This window comes from Fusarium fujikuroi, chromosome FFUJ_chr05, assembly GCF_900079805.1.
Source record: "Fusarium fujikuroi IMI 58289 draft genome, chromosome FFUJ_chr05".
NCBI classification, from domain to species: Eukaryota; Fungi; Ascomycota; class Sordariomycetes; order Hypocreales; family Nectriaceae; genus Fusarium; species Fusarium fujikuroi.
In genome coordinates this window covers 712,560-733,230 of record NC_036626.1, presented here as the reverse complement: position 1 = coordinate 733,230, position 20,671 = coordinate 712,560, and the positions used below count along the sequence as shown (strand labels likewise).

The 20,671-nt window shown below is 48.2% G+C and overlaps 5 protein-coding genes; 2 read left to right on the top strand and 3 right to left on the bottom strand.

The window, feature by feature from the left end:
* Nucleotides 1-2,181: 2,181 nt before the first annotated feature.
* Nucleotides 2,182-2,516, bottom strand: FFUJ_06970 (uncharacterized protein; the record flags this gene model as incomplete). XM_023577170.1 has 2 exons in its annotated part: nt 2,182-2,211; nt 2,271-2,516. 2 exons carry the CDS (start codon nt 2,514-2,516, stop codon nt 2,182-2,184), a joined length of 276 nt encoding a protein of 91 aa, XP_023430281.1.
* A 5,566-nt stretch (nt 2,517-8,082) lies between these two features.
* Nucleotides 8,083-9,303, top strand: FFUJ_06969 (uncharacterized protein; the record flags this gene model as incomplete). XM_023577169.1 has 2 exons in its annotated part: nt 8,083-8,228; nt 8,292-9,303. 2 exons carry the CDS (start codon nt 8,083-8,085, stop codon nt 9,301-9,303), a joined length of 1,158 nt encoding a protein of 385 aa, XP_023430280.1.
* Nucleotides 9,304-9,368: 65 nt separating this feature from the next.
* Nucleotides 9,369-13,847, bottom strand: FFUJ_06968 (uncharacterized protein; the record flags this gene model as incomplete). XM_023577168.1 has 2 exons in its annotated part: nt 9,369-11,762; nt 11,817-13,847. The coding sequence occupies 2 exons, from the start codon at nt 13,845-13,847 to the stop codon at nt 9,369-9,371; spliced, it is 4,425 nt and encodes a 1,474-aa protein (XP_023430279.1).
* A 1,226-nt stretch (nt 13,848-15,073) lies between these two features.
* Nucleotides 15,074-18,036, top strand: FFUJ_06967 (related to tpa inducible protein; the record flags this gene model as incomplete). XM_023577167.1 has 2 exons in its annotated part: nt 15,074-16,169; nt 16,217-18,036. The coding sequence occupies 2 exons, from the start codon at nt 15,074-15,076 to the stop codon at nt 18,034-18,036; spliced, it is 2,916 nt and encodes a 971-aa protein (XP_023430278.1).
* Nucleotides 18,037-18,300: 264 nt separating this feature from the next.
* On the bottom strand, nt 18,301-19,720 carry FFUJ_06966 (uncharacterized protein; the record flags this gene model as incomplete). XM_023577166.1 has 4 exons in its annotated part: nt 18,301-19,259; nt 19,313-19,476; nt 19,523-19,616; nt 19,663-19,720. 4 exons carry the CDS (start codon nt 19,718-19,720, stop codon nt 18,301-18,303), a joined length of 1,275 nt encoding a protein of 424 aa, XP_023430277.1.
* Between the last annotated feature and the right edge of the window lie 951 nt (nt 19,721-20,671).

The window sequence follows — 20,671 nt, the reverse complement described above, 5'->3', positions numbered from 1 at the left end:
CCTGGCAGCAGTAAGACAGCGGGATTGGTCAAGAGCATTGTCCTTCCCTTGTTTGATGACCGGAAAATAGGTATTGAGAGAACTCGCGGAAGGCTTTTTGGTGAATATAGTTGGGAATTAGCTGGGAGGTCTTCAAACGAAGAATATTGAGAAAAGATAAGTTGAGATTGAAGTAGAGATAGTCGAGGCGTGTTATAGATTGAACAGTGATTGCTCTCCTTGATGCGGTCGGCTTGAGATATCCCGAGGAGGACATGTTTATATGCTGCAAGTGTCAATCAATAAGTATGGTAGACGTCTTCAGCCCTTATTGCAACTTGCATCTCGCAACAAGAAAGGGAACTCTAATATAATTTGGGTTGCGTTTGTAAGCTTGCAATTGACAATGTTGGTGAAGACGAGCCTAGCATCATCAATCCATTCCATCCCACTGTATTCAGCGAGTGTCCTCAGAGGGGGTAGACAAAGCTACGAGCTAATATACACCAAGAAATGGCATTAATTTCCATATGTCTGCCGAATATAATACTGTTCATGTATCTTCTTGAGGGACTTGTCCGGGATGGACGTCTCTTGGTGTTAGATTGGGATTCTCTTTATAGTATAAGTGCCACAAAGGACATTTTCCGGAGAGCTGGTAGAGACAACTACTTCGTCGCCATATGTTAGACAACCGTACTTTGGGCTCATCCTATAACCTCGTAATCCCGACTAAAACAGCGGAGGCATCAGATTTTGAGCTTGAAAGGGTGTCTCCGCTATCCCCATGCATTCATGGCTGGAGCTCACTCGTCCTGAACTCGATGTACCGCCACATCTTCATGATGTCATTGGAGATATCTGGAAATTAATCTTTCAAGATTAAGAGAAGCCGTGTACTCCTAATCCTACCTAACTAACTTTAAAAGCAAGGAAACGAAGGCTGCCATATTTCTATATTGCATCTCTAATGCTACGGTCCTTATAGATGACCACCGAGCGAGTGACACATGAGTGACAGATGGCTCAAGTGGTCGCACGCCGAGTTATCAAGGGAGTTCTAGTGACCGAGAAAATAAAATACCGCTTGAACTGACGGAGCAGGTTGTCTATGGTACCGGACACCTTCTTCGCGTTGCTACCCTTTACAGTCAGGATAAAAGCAAGCGCCAAGACAGAGCGACCGGTCGGACGACACAGTCATGCTACAGAGGAGAATTATAGGTTGATATACATCAGTCGCTTCACTGGTGATGTTGACGGAGCCGCATCCTGGCGTGGTCGAGTGACGAAGAAGTGTGTCTCGCACCATCTTCCAGGTGGTAGCGATCTCTGACGCATCAAGTATTTCTCTAGGTCTGGTCTTTCGGATAGTAAAGCTTAACTCTCTGCTTTCTTTTCGGTGCGCTGTTGCTTTCGACAGGAGGATGTCGGTGTCGGGATTGGAGCTAAATAGCGTGGCAGGCAGGCGGCTGGATGCTGAGCCTCGAGGGCCAGCTGTGAGCACGTCGATGTTCCGGCTGGGGACCATATTGCTGGAATGGTGATATGTACCAGCAAGGAGCAGTCTTAATCCCAACATCTATCTCACGAAGAGATCCTAGCTAACTTGCTAAGATTGAGGGTCCCCCGGCCGCTTAGTGTTCATCTGCTTGTTCTTCGACAACCAGCGCTGTCTGGGATTGAGAAGCTGCCCTCCTTCAGTCGACGTGAGTAGATGAATGGTCGCACCCTAGCCCTGACGCTGAGGTCACTGGCTTTTGGTTTGGTGAGGTCGTTAAGGAAAGCTTTCGTTTCATCTATTGTTATTTGGGATTTTTCCTCATTATCAAGGGGGAGTTGTGGCCGTGGAAACTGGCTGAAGTTGACATCTTGACGTGTTCCTGGTAGGAAACAAGATCTCAGTCTGATTCTATATACTTCTTGCAGCCTCCTGGGTCCCAATAGGAAGAAAGTGTGATAAATTTTAATACCATATAAGGAGATGTCCTAGTATCAGTAAATCCCCAATAACTATCTCTCTCTCTCGAGGAGGAGTTGCAGGCTTCGGTCACTGCCTTTATCATGTGTCCCGCCCGAGTACATATTCGCGTTGGCTACTTGCTGAGCTGATTTTCAGTGTTTGTTCGTGGAAGTGAAGGTGAAGTTTGGAGGATGATATTGGGTGGACAAGAAAAGATGGGAGCCGAGGGCCGAAGAAGTTCATCGGCCATGATGTGTATCGGTGATTTCCTTTTCGAGTAAAAGGTTAGCTGCCAGTGTATGTTGATGAGTGAAGAGCTTGCTTATACCTCGCAAGTTGTGACACTCGTCGTCGCTGACTTCATCGAGGTAATCCTTATAGTGGCTGACCAGGTCTTATAGGCCATGGGTCTAGGGGTGGACCTAGGGTTGCTAGCGTTGACGTCGCATTTTCTGGCGGTCTTGAGGTTAGACTCAAGGACCGCGGTTAGGTCCTTTGCCTCCTTGACCTGCATTTCAAGGTCTTGGATTCTGTCGTGAAGAGCACGGAGCTCTTCTTCCTTAAGGAAAGGCATTTCTGTCCCTTGAGTTGGTGGGGCGCAGAGCTTTGTTAAATAATATAATTTCCAGTATAGCCACTTGTGTTTGATCAAATAGTAGTTCGAATTAATCCTCCTGAGTGTAACCTGCAGAGCAGCCTCGCGGAGAGGCTTTCGGGCCATGTTGCTGAGTGCCTTGGCATCTGTACGTTCAACGTTAGCAGGAGAGTCACGGGATATTCGAACTACGGCTCGAGCGGGCAGCAGCGAGCATTCTGGAACTGCAGCTCGAGAGAGGTGGTCCAACTCTCCGGGTTGGTCTCCTCGCACAGAGGACCATACTCCTCAAAAGGGAGGAACTCGTCGGGAGAGAAAAGCTGTTGACAATTATCCGTTTGTGCAAAAGCCTCAAATAGTTGGACCAGACATATCTGCTGAAGAAGATGAGGTTCCACTACATCATAAAATTTGACTTTAATCGAGTGTTGCTCATCATTGAGCGTCGCCACGCAAGCTCCATGCCTTGGGCACTGAAACCACAAGGTAAAGGCCGGTGCCTTGAGTAGATCCTTCTTGCAAGGGGTGTATTTTCCACAGAGATATGCCTCCCGCTCTCCAGAATAATCACGCACGCACGTGATAATTGAGTGCCAGCAACGAATGGTTGCCGGCTATAATATACATCTGGTATCGTGTTGAAGTGGCTTTTTGCATTGTTGGTTACGATATGCCCTCGTACAATCGATGCTTCCTGGTGGATCGACTAGTGAAGGGTGCTTCTCGAGAGTTGTTACTCAACACAGCATTTATGTATATGTAATTGATGTTCTCGTTCCCGAGCCTCAGCTTTGGGAATCTTGTTGGTGTTATTTGATGAAGTTGGGAAGATCCTGTTCGGCCCCGATCTTCGCCATACGGGGTAAAGTTTCCTCAAAGCGTAGGTTTGGTGGCTGCTTTCAAGCGAGTGTTGGTATCTCGCAGTGCAGAGTAGATCCGGGGATCAGCTTGAGGGCGAGGCGGTCGCTGGTCGAGACGATCCTTATGCTTGCAAGAAGTAGTGAGAAACATCGTCAACGAGGAAATTGGCGTTCCACAGCGAAATATGTCCTTTAGGGTTTCCCTCTTGTCCTTGTATAGTGCTCTCTTTCTCGTATGCCTTCAGGCGCTACATCAGTCATGTTCAGCTGATAATTCGAATTAGCACTTACAAAGGTTTCATACTGCTAAATATATTCTTGTTTCATTTCCTCTGAAATTGGAGCGCGCAGAGCACCGCATAGTCAGGATGGTGAGCCGCTTGCTGAGGGTGTCGAGATAGATAGCGCCCTGAAATATTCAAGTCAGTAACCGAAGCTTATGTCACATAATGTTTTGTATTCTTGCCAAAGTGTTACCTTCAGAGGTAACTACCCACAGGTTGCTCATTCGCCGCATTGTAGGAGTTTCACTTACCGTCGGACTGGAGTGTTGCTTGTATCCAGCCTGGGGAGTCTCTATCTCGCCCTAGATCAAGATGAAGCTGATTGATCGTATGCCTGGCGATGTTGACCCGGAATGTTCTGTGGGTTCCAAGACACTGAGGGACGGGGGGCGGGCAGACGCACATCGACTGCCTGAAAGGTATCATGGAGAGGATCCATGCGGACGTGACACCGCCAAGCCTCTTCAATGGTTCCTTCAAACTGTGTGTTGGTCGACAACCATATTGCGAGTAGTTTTTCTCAAGGATTTCCTTGCCATCAGCGAGGCTCGAAGAGCCCAAACCATTCCGCTTATCACTCCCAGGCTTGTCCAATTGAAGAGCGAAGCAATAGGAATATATTTGCCTTTGTCTTCTGCTGAAATGATCGTATTATATGTTGCGGCTCCTACTCGTGGCCTCTGGCCAAAAGCTCAAGATGGAAATGTGAGTATAGTATAGTATGTATGATTCTAGAGTAGAAGTAGTGTGATGTCCTGATGTTCGACCATATCCAGGTGTTTTTGAAGGGGACGTCTTGGAACTCGACACACGCCATTTTGAAGGCAGTTCCGGGCTTCATCAAGTTCCACTCCATAGAGACTCGAACAAGGACTGCCTTTCTAGGATGCTCTAGTTCAAAGCGAAGATAGTCATCTCCCCGAATGAAAGCTCATCTCGTCTACCTAGCCACAGCTAGCCAGTCTCTATTCTACGACCAAGATCCGAATTCAGGAGACGCATACTTAACATTGCCCAGAAGACTTATCAGAGGAAAAGTTGATTCATAAAATGTGTACAACCTTTACTTCTGCCTGAATATAGGGATTATGGTGGAATACATACTCTGCTGGGTGCTAGACGAGGACCTGGAGGGATGGGTCCGTTTGAATCGCAAGAGATAACTTCCTGAGAAATAGATGCACCGAGCAGTTCATAACGCTAGCTCTAGTCATCCGAGGCCATCGTGGGCAAGAACTGGTAACTTGACGATACTTCCCGTGAGCCTATGGCTTCAGACTATACTAAAGTATTGTATATAAGTGGGTGAATTAATCCTAACCCTAATCCTAGGGGGTATTCGCTGTCTCGGTGAAAACGGAGGGCTGGGTCCCAAACTTCGGGAGAAAACAACATAACCTGGGCAACATGTACCAAGAGCATGGCGACGATACGTGGGTGTCCAGCTGGGTGTTTTTCGTCAATGGCGACCGAGTCGTTCATATCTTATGATTTCGTTCATCTTGATCTCCAAGTCGAAAAGCTGATGAACGTTCTCGGTATATCTTCTTCTATACCGAATCGCCTGTCTCTGTGCCTGTGCCTGTCTGATGGCTGTCTTACAGACCCTAGCAGGGCATCCACAAAGCCTGATTCCGGTTTGCGACCCTGTGCCATTCGATATATAAACTTGCATTGGGTGGGGGTGCTGAAACAACCATATGGTAACAGAATGCTGTAGATTCGGAATAGCTCTCCGTTCGTTCGCGAATCTTGTAGGTTGCAGTCGATTTCGGCGTACTTGCGCTTCCAGATAAAGAATATATAATAGTGCAGCTCCCGCTTATAACCTTACAACCCAGGTCGTAAGCCTCTGGTACCTTCTTTCTCAGACCCTTGTCAGAAGGTGTTGAGGTATTTGGCTCCTGTTTGAGAGATATACGGTCAGCACGGTTTTCAGATAAGGAAGCTCATCCAGGCTGTGGTGGACAGAGGGGAGAGACGCACGTTACGAGGAATCTTTGGGGCTATAGACCTAACAGCCTTATCATCAGAGTCAACTGTAATTCGTCGCGGTCAGAAGGTGCGAATGCCACTTGAAACGGCATCTTGTGATGCTACTTGCCACGAACGTGGAGCGTTGAACTTTGTGGACTTCATGGAACGAGTGTCTATAAACTCTGGCCGTTACTTTCGATGATGGAGCTACATCAAGACCTCAGCTCCGAGACTCGTTTCTTCTTTGACTTACCTAATTTCTCTTATACGTATCTTATGGAGTAATATGGTCAGGGAGATCTTTGTCTTCCCGGTTCTCATTTGGTCGCCATGACATCAGCCATTGGATGAAGAAATGAGTTTCATTTTGCGAACACATCTTCTGTATATATAGACCAATTTTGACACCATTTGGCTCGTGGAAGTCTGCAACATGTGAGTTGCTCAAATATTGGTGGGGAAGGAAGAACAGGAAGACAGGCGGGATGCATTGCCTATCATTTGAGCAGCCATCGGCTCATAGGTAATCATGTTGGAGACGTAGTGCATTTGAACCCTGTCTTCTCATCCCTTCCCCATAGAGGTTCCAACACGCACAAAGAAGATGTGGCCGGAGTTTCGTGCCTTTCTCGCTTCTCGTAGCGCTTGACACTCGTCAGCATGATGCTGTTAGGGCCACGGTTTGTGACACGCTCAGAATATTCTCAACAGGTAAAGAATATAGGCGGTGACTTCAATCTCATCATGTGTTTGATGTTTGCGTTGGATCGTGGTTTGTCGGGGTATGTTAAGTGAGAAGCCACCCACCAGGTGGGATGTTGGTTCGGACTTCTTGACCCAGATGAGGGAATCCCAGCTGAACTGGCGTAGGAGGTTGTTCACAGCACGGTTACCCGCTTCGCATTGTGGGCCTCATCCACGATGCAGAACTGGAAGCGCATCCGGTCGATGCCTTCGAGCTTAGACTCGTACACCATGATGTTGCCTTGAGTGTTGTTGGCGTATATAGTCGGGTGGTACCGTAGCTTGTGTTGGAGCTGGTACGAGATCGACGTCCACAGCGTGCTTGTATATACGCCCCATCATGAGATGCCTTCGACATAACGTAAATTATCTGAGACTATGTTAACCTATTGCTATCACCACTGACACCGTCGGCGTCTATGCACTGGGCTATTGGCTCGACACTGACTATCTAGCAAACAGCACCTAATCATACTTGCTAAAGGTCCACTTGGACGCTATCGCATTATGGTAGAATGAAAAGAGTTAACCTACGTTTATATCTTCACTTCGTGGCAGGGGACTACTCAGAAGGTGGGATGCTAACTGTATATACGGATTCCTGTCTTACTAAGCTTCGTTGATTTTCATTCATTGTAATATCACTCTCATACCTTGCGATTCAATCTCTCCGTACGAGTTGAGAGTCAAGATGGCCTTGAAGCATGGGATCTGGTCCGAGAGAGCTGTGATGCCGCGACCTGAGTCTTGAAGATGCCCTGAAAACTTGCTCCTCGAAGTCTTGCGAGGAGACAGTCTTGTCTTTGTTAAATATATATGATAAGAGAGAATATTGGTGCTGGTGTTGCTGGTGCTGGATAATGATGAAGGACGAGAGTTTAAGGGCGAGAGGAAGAGCAGCTTTTATAGTCAGCCAGGCACATGTTTGCTTTTCCTTGATCTTCTGAGGCACTCCTAGTTTTCAAGAGTTTTCTGTGTGGTTTTCTTCTGTGAGCCTCGGTTTGCGAAGGTCAAGCATGTTGTGATGCCCCAATGTGCTTGATTGTAGTACAACAGCTTACGTGTCCAGCTTTGGCGAATATCGCTCGGCAATTGATATCATAGCAAAGAGGCAACAATCTCGCTTGTATATGTTAATGCTTTTTACTATTGCGCAATTACCTACTATATCAGGCACGAGGTGGTCTGGTGCTTGTTGTTTCCAGAGCAGGCTGTACTTCAAACAAGCTCATCCTCGCATTGTTTCCTGCCCGCTCTGGATTTGCGACAGGCTTGAATATCAATCACAACTTGTGCTTGATGTTGAATGAGCTTTGATGATTGCTAGCTAGCAAATATCCGGTGTTGTCCTCAAAACGGATTGCCCTGATTGTCAACACAAGTCAACCAACTCCAGCTTGAGCAATTACCGCCTCTCGCATGATATCAGATGGCTTGTTATTTACAAATGAAGGCTACATAAACTAGATATACGCAATTAGCAACTCTTCTTTGATTCACTATTTTTATTCACTATACTGGGGCTGGTTGCTATATAACATGTTGAATGGCTGTGTGTAAGTGATACAATCCGTCATGTGACCTTTTGTGTGACTGAATACGCTCAAGCTTGTCAAGCACCTTGTCTTACATCTCTTCCATTACGCTTCATGCAAATATCCTGTCGTTTTCAGTCGCACCATGCGCTTAGCACTTCTCTTTAGCCTAATTGGTAGCGCAAAGGCTTCTGGTGACTATTTTGAGCCTTTTCCCACTTGCGCTGATTGTCTACCCGTGAGTGTTCACGATGCGCCAGGCATAGGATTCAGCCTCTCGTTAACTTCTGGGTATACTGACCTTGACTTCTGATCCTGATTATTGGATAATTAAACCAATTAATTAATTACTAGGACCTCTCCTGTGCACTTCTATAATGGCACTGTTGAAAACATTGCGTCAATTCCTGCAAACCCGGAATATGCAGCACTTATGAAGCGTCCAGCCAATTCTCCTCCGCCTCCACCATTGTCCAGATGGGAGAAGTTACGACGATTTTTCAACAAAAAGATCGGAAGGCCAGCTACGCCTGATGTCGGCATTATCGCCGCCATGCTTGTCTCGTTACGCGACGTGACTTCTGCCGCAGTAACGAGTCCGTTGGATAGAGTCGCTGTGTCGCACTCCCGAATCCAAGGCCTGGCAGAACCAGACCTCTGGGACGCGCTCGAACACGCGCGTATTCGACCGTGGGTGGCCGCTGGTCTGCCCCGTCCAAAAGTCGTACTTCCTTTGCCCGCTGCGGGCGGATACCCAAGTCAGCTTCTTGAATCATATGCTGTTCTCGCGGGACATGGGAAGGGTTTGTGTGAACACTATAAAAACATCTGGCAATGTGAGGAGGAGCAGGACAATGTCCCTTTGGAAACAACCCTAGTCGTGGGAATCACTCCTACCGATTTACGTGGAGATATTATCAGGACTTGGTCTGCTTTTACGGATCTCCAGCCCAGACGCGGTGACCGGACGTTTGTAGACTTTGAACTAAGTCTATCCACCGCTGAGGACAAACCCGACTTCTGGGCTCGCGTGATCCAAAGGTTGCGGGGTTTCTGCGGCACAGTTCCTAAAGGATTCCGCCTCGACACAATCTTGCTGACAGGAGAGAACGCGACACATCCGGCTTTTCTTCAAGCCTTACGAAGTGCGCTCATAGGTAACGGGTACCTGCAGAGCGCAAGCGATAGCGGAGAAAAAATATCATTCGTCCATGAGGGGGGAGCAGTAATTGATCCTGTCTTTGCTAGTGCTAGAGGGGCAGCTCAATACGCAAGATGGAGGCAGGAGGCGCCAGTCGGGTGTGAAGAACAGGACAGGTGCGAGGAAGAGAGGAGGAGACAAGGCAAGCATGTTGAGTTGAGGTAATCAACAGTGATGTGTTGGTGTTTATCGAGAAGCTGAGAAATGTCGATATCCTTGTGGAGATAATCTCAAGTATCTTCGATCAGAGGAAGTAACCGTCTTAACTCCTCATCCTCCGAGATTTGGAGAATGGTTACCCTTTGCGAGCTACATCCAAATGCAACAATGAGTTCCGAATCTGTCGCCGATATGGCAGTCCGAACGCCTCGAAAATCACGTGGTAGCTCGATCAAATCGTTCTCCTTCCACTGGATGCGGTCTTTTCTGAGTCTGAACGTTGGTGTGAGGTACTGGCTTGAGACGGTTCCCAGATTCATTGGAATAACTCCATAATTAGTGCGTAGTCCAAAGTTATCTGGTGAAAAGGCATCGATCTTCCAGTCGTTTTCAGAAAGCTTGATGTCAGCAAGTATCTCCCCAGTCGTCCAATCCCAGATTCGGATGTCGTTATTCACCTGGCCAGCCAAAAGCACTCCCGTGGAAGACAGTATTAAATTGGAACCTGAGTTAGTTCGCCACTTTTTGGTACATATCATTGACTCAAGGTTCCATATTTGAATCTCGGATGGAAGTCCAAGAGCAAGGGTAGAAGAATCCTCGGTAATTGCCATCGAAACCAAGGTGATCTCGTGTCCGTCAAATGGTATCTCATGAAAAAGCTCGCCTGTGTCACAGTCGAAACCCCTTATCCCTTTTCCGTGATTAACGAACAACAGGCATCCACTCGGAGAAAATGAAAAGTCATAAGCCCAGGTCTCGTTCCAGGTATGTTCGAGATCAAATGTGCCATTGGTCCGCTTCCAGACCTGAATGCAAGGGCCATCCCTTTCCAGGTGGTCCTGCATACCTACTGCTATACGTTGAGAGTCTGGTGAGAAATGCACTCGGGTCCTTTCGTCACGTTGACTGAGATGCCACACGCAGTTGCCATCTCGTGCACTCCATACTGCCGCTTCATCCCATCCGTCCGTTGCTATAAATGTAGAATCGAGGGAAAACTCGTAAGACCGTATACAGGAAATTTGGTCCTTGGTGCGAATCTCGTGGAGCAATTCACCTGTCTCAGCATCCCATGCTCTCAATTCGTGAATGCCATATGACGCTACTACTGTTGATGCATCATGCGATAGAACGAGTGACGTCGTTTCCTTAGAGTCCTCCAGAGGCTCTTTGAGAAGACTTGGCCAGTCCCATAACTGTATTTCACCGCCACCTCTTCGCACAGAAGCAAAGGTCTGCCCATTGGGAGAAAATAAAAGATGATATATATCCCCCTCATGGCATCTCATCATTGTTACACAGCTTTCTGCTTTCAAGTTCCACACTTCCATGTTGCTGTGCGGCCCATCCTCTCGCTTACTTGTAAAAAGGAGAAAGTCCATGTCGGGTGAGAATGAAATACCGGGAAAGGAGAGGCGACGGCCGACATTCAGTTTTGCTGAACACTTCCCACTCCGTACATCCCATACCAATATTGACTCGTTGGCATACACTGTCGCCAGGAGGTCTGAGCCTGGAGAAAAGACGAAGTCCCTCATGCTACTACCATCCTCCTCCTTCAGATCCCAGACACACTGGCCTGTTGAGATATCCCAGATCTTTATTACAGAATTTCGTGCTGAAGGTGTGGCCAATAGTTTCCCATCTGGCGAGAAGCCACTGGGGCTGTCAATGGCATCGTTGGAAAGCGCTATGTGAAAGGAGTTTTCTTCCTCACCCCGTTCAGGAAACCAAACATGCGCATCAACATAGTCCGAAATCAGTAGAGCGGTGAATTGATTCAGTGAGAACTTCAACTGACACCTGTAGGTCTGGGGAGGGTTGGTTTCAATTTCCACGCCCCACGGGCATTTGAGATCTCTCACGCAATCCCCTGTTGCCACATTCCAGGCTTTCACTTGCCCCTTGATTGAGCATACCCATAGTAGTGCAGAATCTCGTGAGAAAGCTAAATCACCCAGACGTCTGTCTTGTGGTAGCTCTAGAATATGTGTTATCGTATCCGAGAATAAGCTTATCTTGTGCTCAGGGGTGGTCACTGCTAGGTATCTTCCATTGGGAGAAAGAGCCATCAAAGAGTTTTGATCTATCTCCAACAACTCGATAAATTCACCTGTGTCGCATTTCCAAGCTCTGGCATATTCTCTGTTGGATACAGAATATAATTCTTCAGAGTCAGGTGAGAATACGGTAGAGCGTCTGTCTCCGGGGTGCCACAGTGTGGGCGCGGAGTTCTCGAACGAACGCAGGCGTGGATCCCAGTCGGTTCTTCCGCCTGTCACACGTCTCAAACATGATGGTATTTCAGCGACGAAGGTCTTCCGGACGATGCTGTTCGTAGGAGCAAACACTAAAACAGAGTGATATAGCTGTAAGGGTGCTAAGTTGATTACCTCAGTGTCCGTGTCAACAAATCTGATTGCATCGTCGAGGAAATCGATCAACTTCAGTTCAATGGCAGACTAACAAATGATGTCTTAGCGATCTGAAAGTTCTCAGTCTATACTTTTTCTTACCTTTCTTTCCAAGACAGATTTGAGACTCCTGATCAATCCGGTGATCAAATAAACCCCATCGAGGAGGATCATGACTTCAATCCAGTGAAGTAGATGCTTCTCCAAAAAGTTGAGTATGGCAGCGGCATCTCCAGAAGCAATTCCTGCAACCCTCTGGTGTTCTATCCAGTAAATGCATGCGTATTGAACCTCCGGGGGTAGACGGTCGTTGATAACCTCGGGCCTTAGTGTCGAACGCCGCTGGCCTGGAATCCCCAGGCGACAGACATCGGTTTTGAGGCCCTCCATCGCTTGGAAACAATCTCCAACTAGCTCTCTTGAAGACTTTTTCTCATTGATCCGAAAGGGATTGCCTTCATTATCTGGGTCCATCATATAGTCCCGAAAGGATGAATGAAGCATTCGAATGGGTTCACTTGAGGAGCAAGGGATACTGAGAACTGAATGGAGAAAGTCTAACCTGACATCAACCGTTTTCTGGTCAATCTTCACGAGTCTCGAAAGTGCGGATGATGATAGAGGGGTAGCGAGGTTAATTATGGTACCGACGATTCGCTTGACTTCGTGAATGATCGTCTCCTTCTTGCGTTTGGAACAATGCGAACCAAGCAGCTGACCGAGGACTGGCCCGTAGGTAAGTTCCATCCGAGACGAAGTATCTTCAGCCGAAGATTCCAGGAATCTTTGTAGCTGCTCGTCAGGGCTGCCATGCCTGCGGTCTGCTATGAAACGGCATGCCGTTGCGGCGAAGATAAAGAGAGGTGCTGCCCGTTCTGTGAGGAGCTTGATGCAGGCGTCTCCAGGCCAGTCGGCTGGCAATTTACGTCCCTCGGCAATTGAAGAATCCCATCTCCTTTTGATCAGATTTGCTTCGTGTTGCAAGAATGTTGATATGTCCTGTTCTATTACTTGAGGGGATATCTCGTGAAGGGCCAGGTCTTGATAGGTTCCCTGCACGTCGTTGAAACCTAGACGAACCGCAAGATCAGGGCGACTCGTTACAAAAATTCTACTTCGTGGTTGCTTTATTTCTCCTGCGCGAGAAAAGAGGTTAATAATGAGATGAATATCAACATCAGATTCGCATTCATCCAGCGCGTCGACGACAATAGTGATAGGCTTTTTATCCTGAGTCTCAATTGAAATTTGAGAGAGGGGCTCCAGAATAAGTCTTTCGAACTGAGCTCTGACGCCTTTGCTCGCGATAGTTGGATCATGAAGGACCGCTTTATAGATATAAGATTCGAGGGCCGGCTGGCTTGCCGCAAGTTGACGCGCAATCGTTGGGACGAATTTGGATATTTTATCTTCCTTCAGTCCGCCACGTTTGAAGAAGAAGGACGCGCCTAACCCACCAGCCTTGGATAGGGAGCGAGCAATTGTGCGTGAGATGGTGGATTTTCCAGTGCCCGCCATGCCGTTCAGCCAGAACACCGTTTTCGACTGGTCAGTTGCGTCTTCAGCCCAATCCATGATCGTCCGCAGAACATTCTCACGGGTGTTCTCCAAACAGGTTGTATTATGCTCCTCGGCATGTGAGTCCCAAATTGCATCACTGACATATGGCAATTGATCGATTGCAGCCCTTCGCTGGCTGGCCTCTGTTCTATCATCGATGTCAAGGATGATGCCTGTCGTGTCAATTTGAAGGACTTCCAATAGGGTCTTTGTCGTATTTTCGATGTTCCGCATAGCAGCTTCAGCCTTGTCCTTTCGCAGCGGCCATTTGAGGCTTGAACAATTGTCGGACAGCAGACTTTCAAGCTCGCGTAATTTCACCTTGCTGCTTCCCATAGCCTGGGCAAGCTTCTGAGAAGCTTCCAGTCTGCTGCCATTCTTTCCAGTGAGCAGATTGTGGATTTTCCCAGACTCGTAATGCAGGGTGATGATTGCCTGCAGAAGCCGGGCGCGAGCGTCGCTGGAATCTTTGACGTCTTGAGCATACTTGGAACACCACGAGATAACTTTGAGAGACAGGTCGACCACGGCAATAACGTTTGCAACGATGCCTAGGCCTTCCAGTCCAGACATGACTCCTCCTCAGGGAGCAAGAAAACACCGGACCTTGATATAGGGTGTCAAAACAAACTTAGCAAAGAGTCCCCTAAGCTTAGGCTAGATTTACCTAAATCTTTTTGTAACTTAGGATCGAGGTCCTTAGTTTTCTTTTCTCACCTAGCTCCTCTCGTGATGGTGAAGTGCGGGGAATAGAATCAGGCTGCGGATGATAAACGAGAATGTTGGTCCAATCTGCAGCCCCCCGCATCTCTCACATGGTGTGTTGGACTCCATTGGTAGATCAGTGACGTGCATGGACAGACATCGATTTCGATGGGAAGGACTCCGTTAACGTAGTCAGTGTCGGATGCGTGTGTTCGTTTGAGGGACTGTAAGAGATAAGTTATCGACTAAGGAAATAAGTTTGAAAGGGTTCATCAAGATATGAAAGCGTGGCCCGTGGACTGATGTATCATGCCTGCTTCTCGACAAGAAAAACTTAGGACTCTCAATCCTACCTAAGTTGCTAAAAGACTTAGGTAGGTTCTCATAATTTTAGTGAACTTCTTTTATTCTTCATCATCCATCATTTATCAAAGTTTCCAGTTTTCTTGTTCCCAGAGCACACTCATTCGCAATCCTCATACCCCACGCATTTTATGGTAGTTCCAGGGTTCAGGCTAGTTACCCTTTTCTATTCTTAGACAAATGTATTAATTTTATACTAATTTGTTAGTTAGCTTGCAATATACTAGGTGTATGGATGGCTGCCACAATCAATCGCTAAAGCCTGGAAGATACTATGCGACCTCATCTGAAACTCCATATCGACACTACTCCACTCATCAATAGCGATTCTTTTACAACTACCTCCAGCTACAGATTAAACACAGCGGAACTGGGCCGCATAAACACCAAACATTGGAGACAACAACGGCAACTAAAAACGCCCTCGTCCCAAATCTGCCTCGAGCTTTCCCCTAAAAAGCAAGATGCATCTCATAGCGCGCCACGAAGCCGACCAACCTGCGTTGTGAATGGTTGCAGATTTGCGGCTGAGGGACCCTTGCACATACCAGATAGAGGGGTAGAAAGAAAAGAAGAGGCACAGGCAGATACGAAACATTCTTTCAGGTCTCGATGGTTAAAGTCCTGTGATGGACAGGGGAATAAAAGCAATAAATAGGATGCATTGCCAAGCGGGGTTCCCGTCTTGTCATTTCTTGTCCTTGTTCTTGTGTCTTCTGGTGTAAGTCGAGATGGCGTCTCCACAGCCTCAGAGTAATGTTGTACAAACAACGCCTCAGCCTTTGATGCATCAGAGATCTGTGGCTAGGAAACCTGTTGGGAAACCGGTCGGAGCTCCGAGCCAGAGCATTTCGCTGCCTCATAGACCTGCTCCTCAGCAGCAGCATCCGCAAGCTGGGTATCCTCCTCACAATCCGCAGCAACAGCAACATGTTCAACAACAGAGACCTCAGTCGTATCATCCTGGGCAGCAGGTTCAACCTCTTTATCACCAACAAAATCCACAGCAGATTCACCAGGCTCAGCAGATAGCACATCCGGGCCAGCCAATTCAGCACCAGCAAGCGCAACCTGCTCAGCACCCTCCCCAGCAGCAGCAACAGCAAAGCCAACCTTATCCTCAACATCCTCAACCCCACCAACAACCAATTCAGTATCAGCAAACCTACCAACAAGCGCCGCAACAACAATATCAGCAACAGCACCAGTTTCCACAGCAGCATGTCCAAGCGCAACATCCTCAGCAACAACCCTTCAGCCCGACAAACCCATCACCAAACCCCGCTCCTCAAACGACTGCGCCAAACACTCACCAAACACAACCACAGCAATCTCCTGCGAGCCCAGCTCCGCAAATCCATCGAGTTGACACTGCCAACAGCAACATAGGCTCATTTGTGGCCGATCACGGCAGACCCGGAAGCATCAGCGGTAGCAGCGCCGGTATCGCAACACCTGCGACCACAGTCGCTACACCAAGTGCTGCGGGCACTCCACGATGGGAGCCAAATGTCGTTCCTACCACGGCTCAGCAACCACCTGTGAGCCAGCAGCCACCTGTGAGCCAGCAAGCCCCTGCAGTTCAACATGTTCCGGCCCAGCAGACTCCAGCGTTTCAGCATGCTCCAGGTGCACAACAACCTCACCAGCAACCTCACCTGGCTCAGTATGCCCCGATAGCTCAACAAATCCCAGCGGGTCAGCAGAATCATCCAACTCAGCATACTCCAGCGATCCAGCCGACTCCGGCTGTTCAAGCTACTCCTGCGGCAGACTTGAGACGCACATCCACTGGGCAACCTCAGCTATGTAACCATTGTCGAAAGGGTAAGAGGGTCGTTTGAGTGAACCATTATTGTTGCTAACACTCCCAGGAATCCCCCTCAACGTATCAGTCTACACCTGTCTCATCTGTAGCACAGCACATATCACGACGAACTTTTGTGTGTGGTGCTTCACCTCCAATGCAGTCAACGCTTCTCACAGCCACGATAAATCTTACTATGCCACTGAATCCGACCCGCGAGTTCAATCTTCCGTTCAAGATGCGACAACCCAACTGTGGACCATTCGAAAGAACGTCTCTGGCCGACTCTGGTACACTCATAATTCGACCGGCTTGAAGACACACCTGAAGCCCACGGCAGCGGCCTTGTTTGGGTTCTCTGGATTGCCACCTGGCTGGGATGAGCGCAAGACACCTGATGGTCGAACATTTTACTTCAACAAGAGACTGGGGACGAGCTCATGGGTGAAGCCTGCCAACTCTCTGCCTGACGGTTGGAGAGAATTGAGAACGCCAGACATGACGCCGTTTTACATCAACGAACAACTTGGGTTATCGACGTGGGATCGGCCGGGCCAGCAGCCACGACAGACGAAGCAAGGAAATAAGGTCATTGTGAGAAAAGCACGACCTGGTCAACCAAATCAGCCGCAAAACGTCGGCGATAGCATCCTCTCAGCGACGGTCAATGCAGCAAGGCTCACTGGTCAAGGTGTTGAGATGGCAAGTCGACAGGTCGGAAAGCTTGGCAAGAAGAAAAATTGGAGAAAGATGGGTCGCATGCTGAACACAGTCAACAGCTTCAGTGGTGTTGGCTCCGGAAGCGATGGCGAGTACGACGACAATTGCAACGATGATGGGGACTTCGGATTTGGAGGTGATGACTCGAGCGGATTTCAAGACCAGCAACAGGGACAGTTCCAGCAAAGCTTCGACTATCAGCAATCGTCTTTTTCACAGCCTGAGCAGTCATTCTCATTTGAAGATAATCAGCAGTCGATGTTCCAGCAACCCGCCTTTGAGCAACAGTCGACATTTGAGTACTCGGTACAGACTGAGCAGCCAGCTTTTGAACAACCTGCATTTGATCAACAGCCTGCCTTTGGCCAGCAACCCGAGCAGTTCAGTGTTACGACTGAAGTTTCTTACACTATCAATGAGGGTCAACCAGCCTTCGGGCAGGAGGTTCAGTACACTCAAACATACGAACAGCAACCCGGTTTTGAAGTCCAGCAGCAGACTACGTTCGAAGCTACTTCAACTCAAGAGCCAATTTTGGCTCAGCAGACAACATCTTATGAGACAGTCATTACTTCTGAGCAGACCGTCGTTGAGCCTCCCATTCAGTTGACTGAACAGCCTGTATATCAAGTCACTTCGCAAGAGAACTACCCTACCCAGCCGTACGTCTACGATCCAACTCAAATGCCTCAGCAGCAGGTCACCATCTCGTACTCAGTACCCGACTATGCCGCCGAACCAGCACCACTGTTCACAACCCAGACCCAAGCGCAGCAACCTGTGTATCCGGTATTCCTTCAAAACAACCAGCCTGAGATCATCACGAGCGACGTTCCTCTGGTCGAAGTCCCAGGGACACAAGACAACACTACACTCATTGTCAGTGGCGGGTACGGTAGCAACGACGTCTTGGCTGGTACCAGCCTAGCAACTGGGGACAATACGGCTCCTGTACCTCAGGTGTCAACACCAGCGCCACAGGATAGTATTGTGGTGGAGGTGACGGTTCAGTCGAGCCCGGCGCCTGTGTTAGAGACAACTGCATCGCCGGCACCAGTCGTTGTGCAGGAATATGAGGCCTCAGCAAAGCCAGCTTCTATTGTGACGGTCGATCCTGTTCAGCCTGTTGACTATGATGTTGGGGCCAGGTGTAACGCACTCATTTGATCGATAGTTGGCGTCTTTGGTTGTTGAGATTTTGAGAACATGTGATAGTAGTTTGGGATCTCAGCACTTGGATTATAGCAATACGTACGACGGAACGAGGAACGAGATATGAGTACATGGAAAATAGCACGCAATCAATTTTGACTTCTAGTTCATCAATAACATATATCATAAGGCCACCCATTTGCTTCTCAAAATGACCAGCTATCCAAGTCACAATGCCACTATCCAACCATATCATGCGACCCATCCCTGTTCAATAACTCAAGATGATATCTGGGATTCCTCGTCAGTCCCACCCCGTTTCAGAAACCCAATCAAATCTCCAAACTTCTTCACAGGCTTCTCCTCCTCCCCAATCTTAATCGGTCTATAAAACCACTGCCACGACAACCACAACCCCCAGGTAAAGAGCGTCGCTGGAATCGCAAACACCCAATACACCCAGAACTTCTCATTCACACTCCAGACTCCCGTGTCATCGTCAACCTTGAAGAACGACATGCTGAACAACGCTGATATAAAAGTCGCAGGCAAGAATGTGAGTGTCACGAAAGCCACGGTCTTCATAGCTGCGCTGTCGGATTGAGTCGCCTGACCGATCTTGACGGAGATGCGAGAATCGTACTGCGCTACTGAGTTGAATGCTAGTTGGATCTCGTTAAGAAGCCGTTCCTTGTTCGCGGAGGCTCTGCAGCGTAGACTTTGCAGGATATGGATGTACCAGAGCAATCGTTCACCGACATGTCGAAACTTTGCTTTTGCAGGTCTACTTCCCCCGGCAACTTCAGCCTCAAAAGCACTATGCTGCTGTATGATCGCCGTGATAGTCTTCTCCGCAACTTCCAGTGTCTCCGAGACGTGAATAGCATGTCTAGCTGTATCATGCAGAGGTCGATATTCAGGTTCAGGCTTTTGTGTAAGATCTGTTTTCTCAATTCTTCGAACGTGGTCGCGAACTGCCCAGACGGAGTTATCTTGAAGAAGAGAGAGATCTTCGAACAGCCGTGGATAGAACCAGAAGGGGTCGCTGAGCGTGTCGTTATGGGAGTTTATGAGCAGCGGATCAGGGAATCTATCGCGTAGACGGAGTTGTTTGGGTGCTTCGAATACAAGAAGGATTGTTTGTTGGGGATCTTTAATCCAGCGTGTGAGGATGTTGAATTTATGCCATTGATGGCTGGTTTCGTGCAATTGCTTGACGAGGAATCGTGACCACGTATCTGCCTATGTCAGTACTCTAAGCCTGGATTTCGATGAATAGAGGGAGGTTGACTTAATGCTGTGATCATTCCGTTGTTATCGCGGAATGTCTCGCTTCCAAAATAGCCGTTTGATCGACGGCTGTAGCTTGACCACCAGAGCTCAGGCATGCAGAAGACATCGGTGAAGCGTTTCTTACACGATGGGCAATCGCGTACTTTATCTGCATCCGCGAATCTGCACTCATCAGCATTATTCCTGACCCCAACGCGAGAATACTTACACGACTATAACATGCGACTCACTCCACGGCGCAGGTATCTGCCCCCCATAAAAGTCCCCCGGTGGAACATCCTCACGAAGCCACTTCTCATTCCCTAAAACCCATTAGCAACACCCTCAATCTCAATCTCAATTACTCACCTTTATCCCATATTATCACCCGAAAGTCAACGCAACTCTCATGTATTCTAGCCGGCATTTTCAAGGTAGTGTTACAATTGAAGAAGTGGAAGAATTAACCGCCGCGAGGAGCTGAGGTTCCATTTTCATACTACGGCTGAACCAGGGTTGGGCGGCAAAGAGGCGGAGTGTGCGCATAACCTGCATGGTTCTATTGAAGCCTGCGAAAAATGAGTTGGTGGTGGTTTGTACATAGTAGCACAGAGCTGAGCCTCATTCGTGAGAAAGTGACCAATTGTGTTTTTGGGCGTTGGGCAGATGCGCCCGGTTGTAGTGGTGGTTTCTGGGGTGCATGAGATTCAGGCAGCATTTGTCGCTGGGCGTTTTTGTCGTGCGATTTGGCGCAGAGACAATATGTCGCAGGCTGTTTGATCACGAGGGGAGGGTAAACCCATCAAGATGAATGTGTCGCGGTGTTGTTGGTGTTGGAGGCCTGTTGATGTTGGTGCCTGCTCACCATGATACCCTGGAGCGCTTCGGATCAGATCATCTTTGCATGCTCTATACCCGCAGGTCGTAAGCCATCAATGACAGGTAATAGAATTGGCTGCATTGTCATTTATGATGTTAAGCTTAGTTCTTCTTCACCTGGTATGCTGAAAGTCGGAACACCTTCAAAGCTCCAACAAATGCTTTCACTTTCATCACCGCTTCACTGTGTTTCATATGCGACATCACCTTTGTAGATGCAGTTTGAAACATTAGCTACCCAAATTATACTCGCAATGTTCCCTATCATATCAGGTAGCTTAGATCCTCTCTCATTTACCTAGGAGCCGTCTCTGATACGGTTTCCTATCTTGACGGCCGGGCTAGAGCAGAATGTCAGGCAACACTTGTAGCAAACCATTAGACAACGACGTGGTCTTGATGTGTCTTTGTATTCTATCTGTAGTAGAACTTCTAATATCTCAGTGATTTCTCCTCGTAAGGCTGGTCACAGAACTAGAGTGAGTTACGCAGTAGCCGA